General features: G+C 49.0%; 5 protein-coding genes across 5 annotated transcripts; 2 read left to right on the forward strand and 3 right to left on the reverse strand.

Annotated features, from left to right (window-relative positions):
• Positions 1 to 2,202: 2,202 nt before the first annotated feature.
• On the forward strand, positions 2,203 to 5,320 carry ETH_00001745 (ABC transporter, putative; the record flags this gene model as incomplete). The annotated part of the gene is made up of 7 exons (XM_013377554.1): positions 2,203 to 2,274; positions 2,406 to 2,528; positions 2,651 to 2,852; positions 3,040 to 3,176; positions 3,355 to 3,610; positions 3,794 to 4,218; positions 4,358 to 5,320. The coding sequence occupies 7 exons, from the start codon at positions 2,203 to 2,205 to the stop codon at positions 5,318 to 5,320; spliced, it is 2,178 nt and encodes a 725-aa protein (XP_013233008.1).
• A 1,601-nt stretch (positions 5,321 to 6,921) lies between these two features.
• Positions 6,922 to 9,237, reverse strand: ETH_00001750 (uncharacterized protein; the record flags this gene model as incomplete). The annotated part of the gene is made up of 5 exons (XM_013377555.1): positions 6,922 to 7,788; positions 7,943 to 8,001; positions 8,118 to 8,337; positions 8,526 to 8,808; positions 8,951 to 9,237. 5 exons carry the CDS (start codon positions 9,235 to 9,237, stop codon positions 6,922 to 6,924), a joined length of 1,716 nt encoding a protein of 571 aa, XP_013233009.1.
• A 3,514-nt stretch (positions 9,238 to 12,751) lies between these two features.
• Positions 12,752 to 15,588, forward strand: ETH_00001755 (RuvB-like 1, putative; the record flags this gene model as incomplete). Its single annotated transcript, XM_013377556.1, has 9 exons — positions 12,752 to 12,868; positions 13,120 to 13,210; positions 13,373 to 13,464; positions 13,641 to 13,754; positions 13,930 to 14,077; positions 14,180 to 14,352; positions 14,511 to 14,711; positions 14,956 to 15,162; positions 15,304 to 15,588. The coding sequence occupies 9 exons, from the start codon at positions 12,752 to 12,754 to the stop codon at positions 15,586 to 15,588; spliced, it is 1,428 nt and encodes a 475-aa protein (XP_013233010.1).
• Positions 15,589 to 16,072: 484 nt separating this feature from the next.
• Positions 16,073 to 17,795, reverse strand: ETH_00001760 (uncharacterized protein; the record flags this gene model as incomplete). Its single annotated transcript, XM_013377557.1, has 7 exons — positions 16,073 to 16,210; positions 16,306 to 16,428; positions 16,556 to 16,613; positions 16,864 to 16,980; positions 17,133 to 17,209; positions 17,310 to 17,431; positions 17,642 to 17,795. 7 exons carry the CDS (start codon positions 17,793 to 17,795, stop codon positions 16,073 to 16,075), a joined length of 789 nt encoding a protein of 262 aa, XP_013233011.1.
• Positions 17,796 to 19,397: 1,602 nt separating this feature from the next.
• ETH_00001765 (uncharacterized protein) lies at positions 19,398 to 20,986 on the reverse strand (the record flags this gene model as incomplete). The annotated part of the gene is made up of 2 exons (XM_013377558.1): positions 19,398 to 19,567; positions 19,903 to 20,986. 2 exons carry the CDS (start codon positions 20,984 to 20,986, stop codon positions 19,398 to 19,400), a joined length of 1,254 nt encoding a protein of 417 aa, XP_013233012.1.
• Positions 20,987 to 21,103: the final 117 nt, after the last annotated feature.

A 21,103-nucleotide genomic window follows, 5' to 3' on the forward strand; every position in this document is an offset into this window, starting at 1 on the left:
GGCAGATGTGCGGATAAAAACGCACACCCACGAAAGTATGAGATTATACCATAAAAAGAGCAAATCGCCCTCTGAAACCGCGGAAACGGTGTTTGAACCGGAGCTGCATGAGCGTTTCATAATAAGTCAAGATACTAACTCATAGCAAGTTGTGAATCAGCCTCATAAAACAGCTGGCTAAGCTGCTACGAGAGGAGCAACCTGCTAAAAGCCTGCTGCAAGCTAAAACGGCCTTCACATGCGCACCAGCCCCGAACTTGTCAAGCTGCGCGACGGATGATACAAACTTGCGAAGTCTACTCTCCAGTCACATGGCAGCTAGTCTTCACAGCAAAATCCAGAGCACCGACACTGCAGCGGATCCTTTATCTAGGCGATGAACTGCTGGTGGCAAACGCGTAGCCATCCATTCAGATATCTTGCCAGCGTGCTTGGCAGTGATGGCACTCATAAAAGCTGCTAATATGAGTGCTTGGGTATTCGTAAAATCACACTTTTCGCCGGATGCATCGATGTATACGCATGCATGGAGTCTAAATTATCAAAAATTATCGCAAAAAAGACCTGTGTGTCTGAGCACATTTGCCCAGTGCGTGCAACTAAATGCATATACATGAGTAGAACTACACGATCACAAACCCAAACACGCAAATAACTACAAATACTCCTATGCCTTGCACCTTTCTAACTTGTCACAGAGACCCCGTGCAAAATACGTACCGCGGATGCCTGCAGCAGTAAGTGTCGCTTCATCTCTCTGGGCAGCGTGGTAGCTATGCGGCTGAGAGTGCATGCAAAGCAAGCCCGCAAACGTACTGATCATATGCCCCGGTATTCAATGCGATACGGATGAAGCGTCAGCTGTAAATAAGCATAAGCTACGGTATGAGAAAATGGCTGAGCCAAAACATTCGACTGCGTAGTGGGTGTGGCAGCTCGTTGCAGTCGATTGGGAAGATGAGCCTCAAAAACAAAAAGCCGCTGAGGACATTGCAGGAGATTTTGCTCTTCTTACCTTGCCCACAACTTCACCATCCAGTGTTACGAAGACAGCTTCTTTTGAATTCCCTCCTACGTTCACGCTCCGCCATACGCCAACTCTAGAAGGCGACAGAAACAGATACGCAGTCTAAGATTTCCACAAGACACTGCCCGCAAAACTGCCGCCTTTGTGCAGACATGTACATGAGATGCCGCTCTGCGGAGGAAAGCTACAGCAGTACATAGAAGTACCTTCTCAGAGGATTCATGCCTGGTGGAGGAGGCTTCGTGGGGCGAGGCAGTGGCCTCCGCTGAGCTCGAGCAGCTCCCGGTAGTAGCCATGTCAGGGACGGCTGGGGCTTCTCCCTTGGCCTGACGTCCCTTTTCTTCAGTGACTTGCCCTCGTCTTGCCGGTGCGTTTGCTTCCGTTTCCTCTTTCGAGCTGGCACTTTTAACGCCTCGGCCTGAAGCCGATCGTCTACATTTTCGTCCATTTGCTGCGCCCCACTATGACAGTGTGAAGATGCTCCCTACTATGAGCTCCCACACAAAGCGATGTCTGTGCAAGGCAGACAGAGGGGTTCATCTTGTTCAGGAAGAACAAGTGATGAAGGAGGTGAGCTCAACACAGATCACCATTAGCCTTCAGAAGGCCGCATAGCCTCCCAAGAGCGGAAGAATGCGCCAAAGGAGGCGTATTGTCATATTTAATTCGACAGATTGCGTCAAAGAGTGAAGCTTTCTTAGGGATGTGGCCATTTTCAAAGTCTTTGTCATGCGGGGGCCCTTCAAGTGCCAAATGGCTTTCTTGAGCCGCCTACCCCAACAAGCAAATTCGCCTCACGTCATTTTTTCTTCGGGTTCACATCATTAAACAATTACTATGCAATTTTTTTCAGCGATTATGCACTTTTATCGACCTTCTTCAAAGTTGTGTGCCAGGCGTCCCCCCAAGCCCACTGGGGCCTCATGCTGTCTCCAGGCGGCTCCTGCTGTACGCGCTTCTTCTATATAAGAAGGGAAACAGCCGCAAAACATTGTTATTTAGAGCTAAGTCACGTATTCGATATTAGGACAAATCGGCTTCTTTTCCGACCTTTCTGGGCTTTACTCCTTACCTGGACACAGCAGTTTTGGCCAGCGTCAAGACTGTAGTGCTTGTCCTCAAAGAAGCGCTAACTCTCCCTTCATTTCTTCTTTGCGTTGGGACCCGTATGTCTAATGACAGGCAGGGATGCGGAGTTGCCACTCGGCAGCCATGTCGCGAAACAAGCGTACGTGGAGATGAACAGCGTAAGCAGGAAAAGGAGAGGAACTGACGGCATAATGGGACTCAATACAATGCCGTATAGGAATACCTCATCTTTATCAGCCCGGTCTGTATGGTTCTGTTGACCGTTTCTGCCCTTCCTGACTGACTTCAGGCGGCCAGCGCCATCGGGCGCATCGTTGATTCTACAACAGGACAGCATATAAAGTTAACACAAGAGCAACGAGAAGCTGCCGCTGCCGCTGTCCAATTTGGCTCTGCGGGAGAATCGAATCATGTGAGAATTCCGCCACTGTCTGGAAGAGCAGGCCTCTCATGATTATACATGTACATTGTTGAAAAACAACTCGCAAGTGAACGTGGGATCTTGTGACTGTGTCACTGACTTGCACTGTACAGGATCAAATGCGTTTTGAATTGACGCTCGATGAAGTTTCTTGCTCTCTTCCTCCCCGTAGCAGCACGTTAGGCCGTTTGCCCATTGTGTCTTCCTTGTCCCGGGTCAGCTGGAGAGTTCTATTACGCACAGGCAAGCTCAAGCGCTTAGACCCCAAGCCGCTGGAGCCCGTCCTTTACCCATTATCTACTGTCTTGCATTCCGGTGAGTTGCTGAGGAGCATTTATGACTGAACATGACTTCACTTGCTGGGCGCGCCACAGAAGCAGCCCTCAATAGCAGTTTTCGTCTTGGTCTTGCAGTGAGTTTATTCTTTCCGTGTGAAGGTAGAAGAGTGTGCAGCCAAAGCGTGACACGCGCAGTAAGTATGAGGCTGGGCTGTTCTTTGCAGGGTCGCTCGTGGCTATAATGGGGCCGAGCGGTTGCGGAAAAACTACATTGATGAGCATCATATCTGGGCGTGCTAGTTTGGCTCATTCTGGCCGTGTGGCTATAAATGGAAGACCTCGCACAAAAGAATTTGACCGGGTTGGCAACGGCTCTTTTCGAGAGTGTCACTGCAGGCAGCATCCGTACTGGTTATTCCCTGTGCACTCTTGCTCGTTGATAGTGAAACATGGGTAGCCAACACTAATTCTAGCCACCTTTTAAGGCGACTGGCTACGTAAAGTATTCTTTGCTCCGTGGCTCCTTTATTTGGCTGCAGTTTTCTTCATATGTGACGCAAGATGACATCTACGATGGCAACGAGAAAGTCATTGAGTGCCTCCAGTTCTCTTACCGTCTGCGCAAAGCAGTGCCACACGAGTGGACCCGTGAAGAGAGACGTATCCAAGAGGCAGAAGCTGTACAGCGAATCCTTGACCTGTTGGGACTTGCCGAGGTGCAACAAAGCAAAGTGGGCAATAACTTGAAGCGCGGAATATCTGGGGGGCAGAAGCGGCGTTTGAGCCTTGGCATTGGTGAGCTCACAATTACGTATTGCAGAAACTCATTGGGTACAAGGCTGGGTCACGAGCAAGCTGCGGAGCACTGTAATGGTGGGACTACAGGGAAATCAAGACCCACGCATTTTTTGTGTGGAGCTTAGTATCTCCGGCTATAATCAGCTGTCTGCAGCTGCCCTGTTTGAACATGCTTCTTAGGCCTTATGAGTGATGCGAAGATCCTGCTGTGCGACGAACCGACAACTGGCCTCTCCGCTGCAGATGCGCGATTGGTTGTACAAGCCCTGCGACGGCTCAGTGTTGAGTGCGGCGTGGCAGTGCTGGCGGTTATTCATCAACCATCCCACTCTATTATGCAGTGCTTTGATCAGCTTTTGTTGCTGAGCCACGATGGACGTTGTGTCTACAACGGCCGCGTGGATGCGGCGCTGCAGTACTTCAGTGCCTTGGGGTTTCCCTGTCCCCCACATCAAAACCCTGCCGACTTTTACCTAGATCTTGTTTCACAGAATAGCGAACACGCCGAAACTCTGGTGGATTTCTATGATGCTTTGATGAGGCCCTTAGTCCAATCGAGAGTCGAGCTCGCCTACGAGTGCCCGCCACCGCCACTAAACGATGACGTTCGTTTTCTCTCAAGTTGCAATCACTCGTGTTTCCAGTCAAGCTATTAAATCTGGACGAATATAGGCAGGACTAAGTGAATATTCTTGCTAAAACTAAGTGAATATATGAGCGTGAGCATCTGTGTGTTCTTCGCAGGTCGATGGAATGGAACTGGCTGGTCCATATGTCCAGTTCAAAGAGGTGGGGAGGCGCGCATTTCGCCTGTGGTTGAGGGACCGTTCAACTCTAATGGCAATCATGGGCGACTCTGTCGTCCAAGGACTGGTGATTGGGGCGGTGTTTTTCGGTGTTCGAAGCCGTGCATCCATGTATTATCAGTTATCAGCCCTTTTCCTGATGATTCTGAGCCTTCTGGCTTCGTCCCTATGGACAGTGCCGCTGTATGTTCAGCAAAAAGCGCAGTATCGAGTGGAAGTTGAGGATGGGTACTATTCCCCCGTCCCGTACATGTTTGCGACATCCCTTGTAGCAAATTTCTTCGTATTAGTGGGAGATGCAGTACTTGTCACTATAATGTGGCTTCTATTTGGGTTTCAGTTCGTTCCCTTGTTGGCTTGCTATCTTGTTGGCTCGCTTGGATTCGTCATATGCGACGTAGTGACTGCCATCTGTTCATTGGCGAGCAAGTCGTTTGCGGAGGCAAATGCCTCTGCAACCCTCATGTTCACATTGTTGATGTTTGTCAACGGATTTACAACAAACCCTAAGACGTTACCTACAGGCATAGGCTGGATTGCATACTTGAGCCCATTCTTTCTGGTATTCGAGGCTCTGGCCATCTGTATCCTGGAGGCTAACGAGTTTCAGGAAGATCCCCCAGAGGCCAGCAGGACTCTGCTCATGCACACGAAGGAGGAAGTCTACCAAACGTTTGGCATTGCAGGTCGAGCCTACGGAAACACAGGCAGTGCAATCCAATGGATGTTGGTGGTTGACTTCGTGCTCCTCCTGGCTTTGATGGCTATTTCGAAGTGCGTTGTTTTTACGTTGCAAGCAACGGTCTTTTTGCCCAGGCGCTACAAAAGCGAGCAAGCGCAGAAGCAGAGGAGCATCTTGCCGTTGTTAAGAAGTTGGCTACCAAAATTTCAACGAACATAATTTTTTTTGAAGGGCTGGCCTTGGCCTCAACCGTTTGTTGGACGGAACACTACACAAGTATGCGACTTCAGTTTTATAGTCAGTGGCAGCCACACTTATGGCCCGCTCTTGCTTCTGTAATATTGCTTGGTAGTTTGGGTGCAACACAATTAGTTCGTGCGCAAGGCGAGCTGCTATGCGGGCCTTATCTTGCATCGCGTACAGGCGCCCAGCCATTAGAGTGGGGGACAAGCCCACTGTACTAGCCTCGTTGCATTTATTCTTTTCGCATTTCCATCAAGTGTCGCACTGCATTCTTGTGGGGAAGACCACACCATATTTCCACACTGATGTGCAGAAATATTTGCAGTGAAAGCTAGATTTTTCTAGATGCTCACTAAGGTTCTTACAAAGAAAGGCACTCCTAACATCGCTGGTTGCTAAGCTGGCTTTGCAGTGTAATTCTTCACGTGGTAGTCTGCTCTGTACCAAGGTGATTGTCAGGTCGCATCCCTCCCTGATTTGTTCGGCGCAGCAGGAGCTCCCAGCTTCCCCAGGGTACATTCATTTTAGAATCTTTGGAGGAAGTGGGCAACCAACAAGTGAAGTATCTTTTCTGGAGACACATCATTTAATGTGTGTGCTATGTGACTGGCCAGTTTGCTGGCGGATTCAGCATTCTGCCTTCCGCGGCAGCGTCGCAATTTTGCCACGCGGCAGAATTTGAAAAATAAGCTCGGGAAGAAGACAAAGCGTTTGTGAACACAATAGACTTACTGCAGTTTTCTTGTCATCAGTAGCTCACAATTTTACGTTATTTTTATTACTTAATGTTGCTCTCCTTACTGCTTCGAAAGGGATCGATATCTCGTACAGCGAATTTACGCGCAGCAAAGGGAAAGTGCAGTGAAGTGCCAGCCTGGTTCTAAGTCCGTCACTCTACGACAGTTGATGGCAAATCCATCCTTTTAAAACTGCTTCTAATTATGCAGTATAGAGCCTCTTCTATCCTCAAGCAGCATAAGCAAGCCTCTTAAACAGAAGGATACTCAACAAACCAGGTATTAGACCCCTCAACAGTCAGAGCGGACTATGTGAACTTTTACTCTGTGTTGGTAATGCGAGTACACCTTGCAGCAAGACACATTCATAATAACATTTTTTTGGTGGCTGGAGCCTTCTGCTGAGCAAGGCCCAAAAGGAGAAGCGCGGCCACAGCTGTAAAAAGGTTGTCGCAGATGGCTGGAACTGACAATTCCGCTAGATAAGAGCGGCGCCCCTGATAACTCAGCACGTCGATAGGCTTTGTAACGGATAAAGTGCTATTACACCTTTTGCAGAAGGTTGACATCCCCCCGTCAAGCATGAAAAACTGAATAATGTCTATTCCCCACCATCCCTTGAATATTAGATAATCTCACCGAAGGGAGAAAAAAGCTTGTGGCAGTTTGCACGAAGAATAACAGATCATCCGTCTGCATCAACAACTAACACAATTTTGTAAATTGACAAAAAAAGCACATTTGCACTTTCTGAGGGGCTCGCGCGCTTTGTGTAGCCTGCATTGACAGTCTCTCAGGCATATACCCGCCGTCCGATAGTTGCATATATCTAAACTTGAACTACGGCATTTCGTCGATGCACCGTAAAAACTCTTCTTCAGTTGTCGCCAGCGAGCTGCAGCTGATTGCACCGCTAGCCACGTCCCTACCCCCAGCATACCGATGATTCTGATACGCTGCGTACGCGAAGGGTGAACGCCGTATAGCATCAGCTATCTGGAGAGATACTGAGCCGTCTATACAACGAGAGCATCCTGGAGAGCTGTTTGTTTCCTGCTCTTCCGACGAATCGCTCCACGGCAGTTGGCGCGGCTTGGCGCACCGCAGGAAAGGCCTAAAGGTATCTTGGAAGGATGACTCAAATTCAAAAACTGGATCTGTTCTACCAAACCCTGACCGTCCCACAAAGCCGTACAGGGGCAGCCGATATTGTGCATAATCCCCCAGAGCGTATGCCCAAGTCTGCTCCTGCTCGTCTTGAAATCGGTCGAATACAAGCACCCGAACTGCTGGATTGTTGCCATCTTTGGGGGAGACAGAAGGACTGGAGAGGAGAGCTGTTGGCAAATTAGGCTGACGAGGGTTGCAGCGGGGTCCTGCAGATGCTGCTGCATTCCATGGCTGCGTTCCGCGAGGCAGTAGCGTTGTGAGCGTTCCCTCATGCTGGTGACCAAATAACTGGGCCAAAACTACATCTGAATACGCTGAAACGAGGTCCCTGTACCTGCGAGACGCAAGGGAAGCAAAAACTGCACTACTTTCTGCCGGATTTGTCAGTAGGTGGTCCCTCGTGATAACAATGCAGTGTAGCAGCAAGTAGTTCCTTCCTGACCTTGAGGCATATTCAGGTTCCCAATTGACCCGAAAAAAAGCCCGCGCATCGAGCTTCACTGTTAGCGCCGGCATTATATGACCACAGATCAAAACCTGAGGACCAATCACACGTATCACCATTTCTTGCCAGTGCTGCTAGAGCCTACATTCTACCGAGGTGTTTCAAAGGCCAAAACACATGGTAAGGTTCTGATACAGCTGTGGCCGCTTCGAAGTTTGTTTTCCTCTAATAAACTGTTGACCGTGCCTGTTGTCCAAGGCCTCGAGCAGAATGAAGCTCTTTCTCCAGCCAGGCGAACTGTCCTGCTGGAGCAAATCACCATACACGCCCCAGTACTCTTGAATGTGCTCGTTTGTACCAGTTTGCTGGCATTTTGTGGGGAAGCGAATGGGGCAGGGGGATGCGTGACGCTTTTGCTAACCTGGGTCAGCTATTTCCGCGTAATCCTCCAGCGTACTTCTCATGATCGGCACCCCTGCTGCCGAGGCATTCAGCCCGCTGCTATTCTCTTCATCGCGCTGCACCAGAGCCCTTGCAGCCTTCCGCACTTTTACAGCATATAGGTTTGTGTTCAAGCATAGTACGCGCACCTGGGGAGCCGCTTTCAAATACGTTGAGTAATACATTCCTCGGAGGAAACTCTGTAACACAGTAGGTAGGCACAATCTTATACAACACACACAAATGCACAAAGAGTGAAATGCTTGCAGACTTGTCTAGCATAAATTCTGCTCATCAGCCTCAGAACTCGAATTCGGCGTATTCATACCCGCATCGAGTGAGTAGCAGACAGATCCGTTACGTTATGAGTGCAGCTCAGGTGGCGTACCTCGCGAGTTATTGGGTCCTGTGGTAGGGCTGGCCTCCATATATTGTATAGCATTTCCGCCCATTGTGTGCGATGTGGAGAGAAAACAGCTTGTGGTGGGAAATCGTGATTGCCCACGGCCAGCAGTAATTGAATGCGTCCCGCGAGTTCCCCTGATCTGTTCTGCTGCGGTGATGTGTTCGAGTCCTGGGGAAAGAACTCGAATAGTTTGTTGGTGACCTGCTGTACAGCCGCTAACCTGCACTCGCAGGCCTTTGAAGCATTTCCCACAATGAGTTTGCGACTCAACTAACAGCGCACACAGAGAAATCACGATTTTTTTAGCATTGTACACAGTGATTTCAGGGCTCGTTTTAAAGACTAAGTTTCTTTCGCCCATGCGTGAGGATAGGGCTTTTGAAAAAATGTGGGAAAAGAGCCTACACAAGCTTCTGATCATTCTTCTTTGGGGAATAAGCGTAGTCTCCTGTAAGTAAAATCGCTTGTATTGGCGGCAAGTGGTACTGCTCAGCTGCAGTGATGGCAGCCGGTGCCACATCAAGTAATCCAGCGGGACTTTCTCCTTCCCCTCCTGTGAAATGGCTCCGGGCCACCAGACCATGCACGAATCTGAGAGATTCCCCAAGCAGTCGGGGCGTTGAAGGGGATCCTGCTCGTCCAAGCGTCGGTTCGGTTTCGACGTGCAGCAGCCTGTCACTGGGAGTGCAGCCATTGATGTTTTGCTGGCCACTGCCGACTGTGGAATGCACACCCGGGAAACAGTGGGTCTGCAAGTGTATATCGGAGATCCACGCTAAAGCTAAATGCCTGGGGAATTTTCCAGTGGCCTGCCCTGGAAAAGGTGCACCACCGCTAATAGCTGCACGGCAGCTAGCAAACTCGGGGGGAAAAAATCCGGCCAAAATAAGGTACCCCAGCACTGCCCAATTCATTTTGGCAGAAAGGAGAGTCGATTGTTCCCCACGGATTGTTTGGGCAAACGAGCAGCTGCTCGCGTCCTCCCAAGTCAAATTTATGACACAGCTAGATGCGCATGTGAATGGTAACACAACTCGTGGTATGCATGCATGGGATAGACAAAAGCATGAGTTTTTTCAGACGTCGTCAACGCCAAAAGTATAATCGCCGCAGGATGAGTGACTACGGGATCCCGTTCCCGCGAAAGAAACGAGTGGTGTTCGCATCCGCTCTGAAAGGCCACGCGTTCACCATAACACTCGACATATCAACTTATTATCTACTCTTTCTTATTAAAAAGGCTAGAAACAGTCAAAGACGGCTAATTCGTCTCAGATTTTTGAGAAAGCTATAGTGCAACTACAGCTCGACAGTCCCAAACGCCCGTTGGAATCGTAGGTGTTCTCGTGCAACAGTCCTTCCTAGTCTCCAACTAATTGAGGTCAATGTGTGGTTAAAGCTTAGGTACCTAAATTATTTCAAATAATGCGAACATGATAAGGAACAATTCAGGGTTAGCACTTATATTTAACAGTTTTGAGAGTTCAGTCTCGACCAACTATGTCCACTGGAAAGAGTTCTCGCATCTGCGTCCACTTATGCGGCACTTCTTCCTTCACGTTTATATTTGATTGGCCAATTAGGCATTTCACGATGCCAGTTTCTGTGGCTGGGGTGAAGTTCGAGATACGCCAGGTGGGGATGTTTTTACATATTTTGGGCGCACCCCATCACACCTAGCTCCGATTCGAGTATACATTGATTTTAGTATTTACCCATAAGGATCAGACGATTCTATTTGTTATCTTCTCCGATAACTCATTTTTTTCCTTACTGCAGTTGCCGAAACGACTATTGCCAGCCTCCAGTGTATCCGTTGCCTGCATCTCAGCATATGAGATTTCACGGCACAAAAGCCCATTAAAAATCGGAAAATTTGGGGAAGTTTGGTGCGCCCTGGTAATTAAACAGTTGGGTCCTTTGCAACGGCAGACAAAGTTGCAGCCAACACTCTGTATGCGCCAAACACTTTTTGGTGTAGTGTAACTAGCTCTCAGACTCTAGAACACATACCGGTTGGCATGTGCCTAACATCTTAAATTTGTGGCGAAATTTTGCAGTGTTGTTGATCTGGCGCAGCATAGAGCAACGTGGTAAATCTCCCCTGGAAAGATGTTCCGGTGAAATTCTCAAGATTGGTTCTTTAAGTTCGAAATCTTCGCAGACGCCGTCTCAGTAGGGCGTGGATAGATGGTGTCGTAGGTGCTTTGCTGCTCGTCCAAAAACACAAAAAGTATGTACCTGGAGAAAACTCACGGGTGCTTCATTCTCCAAAGATCATTAAATATTTCTTGACACATAAGTTTGTGATGCTTCAGTCAAATAATCCTTTTTTGACGCTGTCACGCCTTCTGGTCGCGAAATATTTCGTTTGTTCACTGGCATAAACACACATAACAAATCAAGTTGTTCTGTTGCAATGAATTTGACCATTCAGGAGCCTAAGCAGAGTTTTAGAGCCCCACGACTTGTTACATTTAATCTCTTAGGATCTGCATTTGAGAGCATCTTTCAGATGCTGCACAGCTCATCAATTTTCGACGTTACCAAGCCTACGAAGTGAACAAGTTCTGATCTTTTGACACGTTTTGTCAGGTGCAAGGGCTGCCCCTTCCACATTCTGCCGGAAGTCTGTCGAGTTTGTACGAACTCCTTGCCGCTTAGTCTGTGACTGGGGACTGTCGGAATTTCAGAGGTAGCTGAAATCTTCCAGGCTGTTGGCGAATTTGTTATGAAAATAGTCGACTGACTTCTCTGATTCCCCGGAAACTTCTGCACAGATTCAATAGCCCATAGATTATGTTGGGCTGCGTTTCGCGGCCAAGCATATGAAAGGAAACCTTGAGAAACATGGGATATTCCTTTGTTCCTGACGCATCTTTTCCGGGCGTGTCGTCCCAAGGGGTTGGCAAGACCAGTGCCGAACGAAGTCACAGGCGGTGCTGGACGTCATAGGGAGAATAGAGCCATCACGAATGGTTTTCATGAGAAGAAAGTGGCAGAGGTATTCAACCGTAAAAGCAATTTATCATCTGCAATGCTGTTTCAGTTCGGCCAATGCAGCAATACAAGGACGCATGCAGTTGTGCACAACCTTGCAAGTCTATAGATACTCTGTTCGGCATTCACTGTCCTTTGCGACGTCCCTGTCTTCTCCCCTTCGTAAGACGCACATGATATGCGAGTCTCTACATTGAATACTATTTCGACTGTTGGTTGTTGCCCTGGCCGCAATTCGCCCCATGCTCTGTCGGCGTTTCAAGAAATGATTCAAGACATTTTGTCCGCTGAAGCGTTATGTCGCATCCACAGCCCGGTTACTTGGAAGCTCAGCTATTCGGGAATACTAAAGCCAAAAACTTGCATCAATTGGCAATGAGCGCGTCTCGGCTTTTATCTGTTGTGCATTCGTTGCGAGCGCTACGTGTCCATGTCCACACAAGCGCTTTCGCAGATGGCCGCCGCATGTTTCGCCCGCATAGTTTGTGAGAGTTAAGAATTGTGTGATCACCAGTTTGAGGTACGAAACTCAGTGCATCAATTTTCAGGACGGCTGAGATCAGTGACTGGGACATTGAAACTCCCAAGCCTCCGCCACACTTGGAAACACAGTCGGTGAAAGCGTCCGATAGAACAGAGTGTTCGGTCGCAAATGGAAGTTTGCAGCGTTTGAAATAACATGAAGGCCGATATTACGTAGGTAAAGAGCTGAACTAGGGACAGAGACCACCAGAATAAGACTCCATAGTTTCAATCGCTGGCTGCTAGAGACGTTGAGGAGACACGAGGCAGGCAACGGTGACGGGGCCTTGATCGGCTGCAGTTGCCTACTAGTCCAATAGCCCATATAATATTTGCTTTTTGAATTGTTTTTGTTACCAAAATAGCCGCGCGGCGTCCCCTTACTTCTGAGGCTCATCAAGGTCACCTCAACACGAGACATCAACTTCTAGCTTTGGTGCAACGCAGACACATTAGCATATCACGAAATTTCTCCTAATTTTGAGAAGACACGACTTACTGAAAGTATTGAAGTAGTTTCTTCTTACTGCTAAAGCAATCGACCGCAACAGTTTTGCTCATTCCGAGTTCAGCTGCTTTCAGCTGGACGTACTGGCGCTTGACGAGCTCGGTTCCTCATTATTTCGGCTTGTGTGCGCATTTGTTTTTTGAGTGGCCTTCTGTAAACTCACGAGCTTGTACTAAAGATGAAAATCGAAGAAGTCACGTCACTGGAGCACGCGCAGCGCGTGGCTTCGCACAGTCACATCAAGGGCCTTGGGCTCTTACCTGACGGGACGGCCAAAGACACCCATATGGGAATGGTGAGCAGGCTCACCCCATGGGAATCGACACGTATCTATACTGCCACCTATCCTCGCCTGTTTCCCACCAAAAGGAGTACTGATATGAATTCACCTTTTAACAGAATGTGCTACCCACTTCATCAGCAGCAGGCGACAGTGGCACGACACTAAAAAAGCAGTCGTGGCATTAGGGTCACATGACGCTTCTCTGCGGGCAAAAAGTACTTATGCCGATATTTTCATGCAGCACGTGAATGTTTTCTGTTAAGGTGGGGCAACACCAAGCACGCGAAGCTGCTGGTCTCATCGTGGAACTCATCAGAAGCAAACGCATGGCAGGGAAGGCTCTGCTAATTGCTGGTCAGTTCATTAAGGCACAATCCACTGCATTCTTCTTATTCGTCGCTCTTGGTTGTGGCATTTAAGCTGGTGCTAGTTTCCCAGCCGCTAACCCTCACAGGCATGTGGTGGGGGGGCATCGCTACATATAGGCCGCAGCACACCGAAGTTATGTGGGTTCAGGCCCTCCGGGCACTGGTAAAACTGCAATTGCCATGGCAATCGCGCAGGAGCTTGGAAGCAAAGTGCCATTTTGCCCCATGGTTGCGAGCGAGGTCCGTAACTGCAATGCAGCTTGGAAACCCAAGCCTTTCTTTTAGCAACCATCTTTGTCAGCAGCATGGACGCTGCTTGAATAGTCAGCTTAGGTAGAGCCTTTCATATGGCTGGCTTTTTCCTCTTCGCTGTCTACACTCTTTGGAGCTTCTTGTTCGGTATGGTTGGGCCCTAGGTATACTCAAGTGAAGTGAAAAAGACAGAAGTACTTATGGAGAACTTCCGCAGGGCCATTGGCATAAAAATTAAGGAAGTGAAGGAGGTGTTTGAGGGCCAAGTTGTCAGCTTGGTAAGAACATCAGCTTCGTATTCCTTGTCTTCAACAGGTTATTTCTGGTTGATGAATCAGAAGCCGATTGCAATGAAAGACACTAAAGAACCTTTCTCAATTTGTCCTCAAATTTAGAAGGTTTACTGCCGGTTGAGTGAAGCCTTAAGCGGCCCTGCTCAAGTTGGTTTTGCAGACTGATGAACCGTGTGACGCTCTGACAGCAAGCCAAAACTCATCACGAAGCGATCCTAGCGAGGAGGCTCCTTGCCCCCCCGTTCGAATTACTCTGAAGACAAGCAAAGGGTCGAAGGCTTTGCGACTTCAAGCCTCCATCAACAGGGGTTAGCACGGGACCCTTCTATATTTGCATTGTCAGTCAAAACCCGTAGCTCTGGCTCTCTGGCCACTATGCGAGGCTTCAACGTTTGCTTATGCGCATTCAGAGCTGAGAAAGGAAAAAGTTGCAGTGGGAGATATCATTTACATTGAAGCCGCCACAGGTCAGGTGCGGCGAGTGGGTCGGAGTGAAGAATTTGCTGGCCAATTTGATCTCGAGGCAGACAAGTATATACCCGTTCCCAAAGGCGATGTTCACAAGAAGAAGGAGGTTATTCAGGTAATATCTTTACTCGCTAGACGGTGTACTTTCCCACAGCCCACAGTAACACTGTGCCACAAAAAGCAGGAGTAGAAAGGAAGCAAACCAAAATTTTCTCCGGAAATTTTCTCCTACGTGGGTACTTGTGCTTTCTGCTTCTAATATGGAATCCTCAGGACGTTACTCTTCACGACTTGGATGCCGCCAACGCGAAACCTAATGGCGGCGCTCCCCTTGCATCGTTGTTTGGGCACTTTTCGAAGCCGCGAAAGACTGAGATTACTGAAAAGCTCAGGCAGGAAATAAACAAAGTTGTCAACAAATATATTGACCAAGGAGTAGCTGAACTTGTGCCTGGTGTCTTGTTCATTGACGAGGTACGTTGCATCGATCCGCTGAGGCTGCTTTACCTCACAGAGCCATCCTATTAGCACCGCTGATGGATTCCCTCATAAAGGGATGCCGCGCATTACGCGAAGCATAGCAAGAGCCTGGAGCCTGTAGTCGAATTTGCAGGCGAAGCCCAGTGCTGAAGGCTGTTGACTTTAGCAGCGAAAGAAGACAGCGCTGCAGTGCTTTCCGTGAAAGAAACTGTTTTGGCCATGTGCGGGGGGGGTGCAGGTTCACATGCTCGACGTTGAGTGCTTCACCTACTTGAACCGTGCCCTTGAAAGTCCCCTCTCTCCTGTTGTTGTTGTCGCTACAAATCGAGGCGTTTGCACGATTAGAGGCACAGACGTTCTGAGTTCTCACGGGGTGCCAGTGGACCTATTGGACCGCATGCTTATTGTTCGCACACAACAGTACGCTAAGGAAGAAATTAGAAAGGTTAGTAAGGATATCGTTTCCAAATACTACTTTTTGACATATCTGCACGCGAAGTTGACCGTGCAGAGAAACACGGGTCCCCGAGGCACAGCAGCAGCTAAAGATACTGTCGTTCTCATTCTGACTTGCGACTGCTGACAGGTGCTTGAAATTCGCTGCGAAGCAGAAGGACTTTCTCTGACGCCTGAAGCTGCAGATATGTTGGCGTCTGTGGGTGTCCGCACATCTCTGCGCTATGCAGTCCATCTTCTCACTCCAGCTGCCATTCTAGCAAAAGCTGATATAACTGATTATGACTGTGATAATGCAGAGTTAGACGAACCAGTTATTCAGCTACGGCATGTGCAGCAAATCGACAGTTTGTTTCAGGACGCCAAGACGTCCTCGAAACGGCTTGCAAGAGAAGCAGATTTCTTTATCCAATAAACAAAAAATGAGGGCTACATCCCTAAGCTCAGTGGTTGTTAAGCTTCGCAGAAGACCTACACAAATTCTTGGGGGCCGCCTGTCGGCTGACAAAGACGCAGAGTAATTTAATAGCAAGCACTGATTTGGCAATTAAGCATTTGCTTGGCATTGAGAGAGAAGACACTATATGCATCCGCAACTGGACTATGCGGCTTTTTCTTTCCAACTTAAAAAAAATACTTGCGCAAAGTTGCTTGCCGCCCCCTTCACACACTGCCAGGCGCGAAGCAATAGCAGTCCACACAATTTAAAAACTATTAGGAAGTGAAGCTTGTCACCCTCCGACAATGGTCCCACTTGGATGCGGGGCTTCCGTTTCGCAGTATTAACAGTAAGATCTGCGGTGGAGTGCTCTCTCCTCTACTTTGGACCTTCCATTCATGGGCGCGCTGACGAGCATTCCACGCTAGTTCATCCCAACCCGTCAGCCTTCAGGTCCAAGTTATGGTTTGGGGCTAAAACTGGATCCTCGCACTCCAGTGCGTTTTGTCTGCAGCTGATGGGCAGCAGACTTCTGCAAATGTAGCAGAAGAGATGGGCTCTTCACTTTGACGAGAGCTCCAATGTCGTGTAATCTTGCCTGGAAAACAGTGTCGCATGTTGCAAGCATTTCTGTCGTCTGTCCTTTGCTCTGTGTAAGATAATGCAGGGATTAAGCGATCGAAAAGCGCTCACATGCATAAGAGCAAGCTTCGACTTGAGGGCGTTGTAGCGGAATGACATTTGCTGTCTAATCACCTCCTCAGAGCTTTGAAGGAAGTCGCAAGACAAAAGCTCAATGAATTTGTACTCCATGTTCTGCGTAGAAGGACAGCAACAGCCCAGTAGCCAATCAATGATAAAAACCCGAAAAGAATAGTGTAGCGCTACGCCACAATCTCACGGCTCTGAGTAAACTCAATTGTTATACAGCTACCAAATATACCTGAATAAAATCAAGACGTCCTTTTCCCGTAGTTTCCATTACAAATACAGCGAGAAAACTGCAGGTCAATCCGCAAAGCAAGCAGTTCATGTAAGTAATAGTTAGCACTCAATCTTTGGAGGTGCAGAAATGCAAATGGCTCTGCTCACATGCAGGGGTGCATCCAATACAAATAAATGCTTTAGTTGACTTCGTGACTGTCGCTCTGAAGGTATATGCCTAAACCGTCGAACCCAAAGGAGAAAGTTAATATAACAGAAAGCTATAATGGCCGATTCCTAGAGCACACTGAAGTCTCCCTGCTGTACCTGTGGGGCTCTCTAATGCATGAGTTGAGCATCTTCATCAGCACTTGCGAGTAATCCGCGAATTCAATCATCAGCTTCTGGCTTTGCTGCATCTGGCGAAATGACTTCTCATCTGCCCTAGTGCGCACAAAAAGCAAAAGGGCCTAGCAGTGGCAATGTTCATGCGTTGGAGTTCCGCACAAGTCGAAAGCTAATGACTGAAATCGTTTAGGCTGAGGCGGCTCCGCTGCATTATATGGCCCTGAGTACAGTGCTTGGTGCGTCCATACACGTGAGTGTAGTGGAAAAATAGGTCGTTCTCGCTAGATGCTTCGATTCGGACTTCCCGAGGATGCGCTTCTTCTCCCTGAGAAGAAACCCCAAACATAATATAGAAATCGTCGGGAAACACTTGCCACACTGAGACATTGTAAGCGCAAGGCTTTGTGCGAGCCCAATGAACTGACCAAAATTAAAACTTTCACCCTGATAGGCTCGAGCCTGCCCACGTCTTGAGGAGCTTTTGTCCCCTCCTGCATCCGAAGCTCACATGGGACCTCCCTCTCGTATAGGAGAATGTGACCGTCAGCTGTTAGCATTACAAGCACGCTCACAAGCAAGGGTTCAACAAATTAGCTTCTGTACCTCGTGTCTCAGCAGACAAGAACGCCTTATGTTACTCCCAAGTTAAAGCTAACAGGGGTGGAAGGCCTCAATCACGTTTGGACGCTTCTACAGTAACACGTGCAACGAGACTGTTAGCCGGCAAGTTGTACAGGTAGCCACACGGGCCAAATACGGCACATGTTGACAAAGATAAGGGGCTTGCCGAGAGAAGGGTCCATTTCATCGATGGCGGAGAAGTCGAAGTGAGTCAAAAACGCGGCGGAGTCCGCAGGAGGGAGCATCCCGTCAAACGCGCAAGCCGCATCAGCTGACGCGCGGTTGGCCATCTTCGCTCAGCCTCTTGGGACACCAGTGAAAGATCTAATTCACATCAATTTACTAGTAATAAGTACACTAGAAAAAGAACTGTGTTTGGTCAAATCAGCGACCGTATTCCTCGGCGCTCACAGTCGCTAGACTCGCGCTCGGCTCACGATTCACATTCACTCTCGAGAGTCACAAGCCGCTTCTTTGTGTACAGCAATCAATTTAGAAAAGAAAAGATAAAAGACCTTGGTTTGTTTCGTGTGCGGCTCTGTACATATTGGATTGGGCCTGTGGCAGCCGCATGCCTCACGGCTTGAGCCGGAGAGGGCCTACGGCCGTGCTTCGTCAGAGGCCCGCGGAGGCCGAAACTCACAGTTCCCGTCCGAGACATAATGAAGACAGCTTGCATCTGGCTTTCTTTATGTAAATTTAGATAAAGAAATATTCAGTGAGTCGTATCTCGCGTGACTTTAACAATGAGCTACTGAACCTTGCGGTGCTCGTCCAGCCATACTGCAGAGAGTGCACGCTTCCAGTCCTAGGGTGTCCCCGTAGGGACTTTAGCCAAACCATGAAACAGCCAGCCTATGTTGTGAGCCTGTAAAGAAAATGTTGGTTCTCACCGTTGCATGGGCTGCGAAATGGCAACGAAGTAGCACTAGCCTCCTTACGCCACCAAGACGAACACTGCTGAACAGAGAAATACAGGGAGGCCAACGAGTTCCCTCACTACTTATTTGCTGGCTTAGCAGCTCCCCAAATATTTCAATTCACTCCGCTGCATACACACATGATGAACTGGAGATATGCTGATCTTCACGTCGCTACACCGCCCCCGCCTGTTCTCCGTTCGTAAAAATGATACCATTCCCACCAGAAACGTCTCAATCACTCTTTCTCCAATTAACTGGAGAGGCCGCGCACAAGTAAAGCATTACCCCGATGGAAGACAACCTGAATGCCTCCAGCGCTAGGCCGAAAGTTTCCCAACAAGCAACTCTTCAAAAACTCCCTTATTTCAAATCTGCATTATCTGTTCACTACCTATACTCCCGAGCCTGCTCTTAGGATCCTTTCTCTCCACAGAAGTTCAATCTAAACTACTGGCGTCGCAGCACAAAATTGAGCAATTGCTCCCGGCAAAAAGTAGCCCAATAGATACAAAACGTAGCGTTCAACTAACTTGGTGTTGAACAAACTCGTCGAACAAACAAAAATTCATCTAATCTACCTACCCGCACAGTCAAGGGTCTGCACTGTCAAACAAAAATTCATCTAATCTACCTACCCGCACAGTCAAGGGTCTGCACGGTCTTCCTTGCAGACGCTTTATAGACTCGGGCACGCCAGGGCAGCAGTGCACTACGCAGCCGTATGCCGTTTCTGCTCTGCAGCACTTCTTGCGCGCTTAAAGAAGACCAATGCAGAGTATGTAGTACAAGAAGACACGCAAAAAAAGCCGCACACTGTACGTATATCCGCTGAAAGCTGCGTGTCGCCTGCCGGCAACCCAATGATGCCTTTCAGCTCTTAGCTCAAAGCAAATACGGTACCACGCCCACTGAACTCGGAATCGCACACCACATAAGAAAAAGAAATCCCATGGCTGCTAAATGAGGCAATTAGAAAAATCTTGCACCAGATCCAAGGCGGCCTAGCAGTTTATCCATGATTCCCCCTTGGCCTTGAGCCCGCAAAGCTGCTTTCCGTTCTTTCTCAGCCTTGAGCTTTTCACTCATTTCAGCGTTAACTTCCGTGGGTGCTATCATGCCACCCATGAAACGCGACTGCGCTGCAGAATCGGCACAAAACGGATTCGAATTCACCTACAATAATTCACTCCAAACAATGCGTTTCAAGGACGTTTCTCCACGCGAGGTAACCACTCCCCAGGGTCACAACGAAAACGCGTCTACTTCAATCCTAAAGTTAAAAAAAGTAAAACTACACGAATAGCAGCTTCCTTTAACCTCAGGGCCGTCGATACTAACCAACTCGAGCTCCAGTTAGGCAAACAGACAACGAGAAGGGAGAAAAACCACAATATGTAATAGTCTCTGAGTCGTACACCAGTAGCTACAATAGCCCTACGGCGCTTTGCAGACCTATCAACAACTATGGCCTTACCAAATAGGGCAGAGTTGGCGCTGAAGAAAGAAAAGCCGCCGCTGCTACTGCTGGACATGTGCGCTCCATTGCTCTTCTGTTCCTGCCCAGTTCCTTCCCAGTTCCCTCTTAGCTCTTCATCGAGATAGCCGTTGCCGTACTGCTCTTGTTCCACCGATGTAGGAGATGGCCGCGCCTCTGCTGCGCTGGCTGCAGTGCCTTCGCCTGCCGTATCACTTGGCCCCTCCTTAGACGCGTCGCTGTCCCTCCGTGGAGCTTTCTGCAACAACTCTGAGTTGAGCAAAAGAGTTAGAGGGCCCATAGCGGCGCGCAGCTCCCTCAGCTGCTGTTGCAGCCGCTGCGCCCTGCGAGAAAGTCTAATGTTCACTACTGCTACTCCGTCCCCCTCTTCACTCGGCTGCCTCTGTTCTGTCTTTTTCGCCGTTGCGTCTGAGCCTATCGCCGCGGCCTGCCGCAACAGACTGGCCGAGTTAAGAGTGACAGTGGCACTTGAAACACCCCACACGCGCACAAGCCGCAGCTGCAGATCGCGTTGCAGTAGCTCAAGTACCCGTTGTCCCTGATGTTCCTGCTGCTCTTGCTGAGGATGTTCTGTTTGTTGCTGCTGCTGCTGTGCTGTAAAGTTAAGAAGACTGCGGTTAGAGGGACAACGCAACAAACCCCTAAGGCCTAATACCACAGAGAAGAGATCTAGAGACTCAAGTGGCTCAGCGTCACCTTCAGCTTCTGTCTGCTGCTGCTGCTTCTCCTCTTGCCCCTGCTGGACCTGCTGCTCCTCACCTTGTTTTAACAAAGCCAGGGATGCGGCGCAACACTCACTAACAACAACATCGCTGCTGTTCACGTGTTGCTCCAGAGCGCCAAGCATGTCATTCAACTCAGGTGATTGCAGGAGCAGCTGCCTGTGTTGCTGCAGCAACAGCCGCAGAGACCCTGCTGCCTGGTGCTGCACCCCACGATCTGGATGTTCGAGAAAGTAACAAATCCCCAGTGCCATGCGAGGGATCTTCGCCCTGACTGCCGGAGAGGGGCGCGGCTCGGCAGCAAGCCTCTGCAGTTGGTGTACAATCATCAGCGCGTCCATCTTCAGAAATACTCTTCAACCCTTCGTTGCTGAGGTCCCCCTGAAGTACTGTAGCCAAAGTCGTTGCCGCTACTGAAATCTGCTCTCGAATGGTGACAGAAATCCAGAAGTCTTGCC

The sequence above is a fragment of the Eimeria tenella genome, genomic scaffold, assembly GCF_000499545.2.
Source record: "Eimeria tenella Houghton genomic scaffold, Eth_scaff55, whole genome shotgun sequence".
Taxonomy (NCBI): Eukaryota; Apicomplexa; class Conoidasida; order Eucoccidiorida; family Eimeriidae; genus Eimeria; species Eimeria tenella.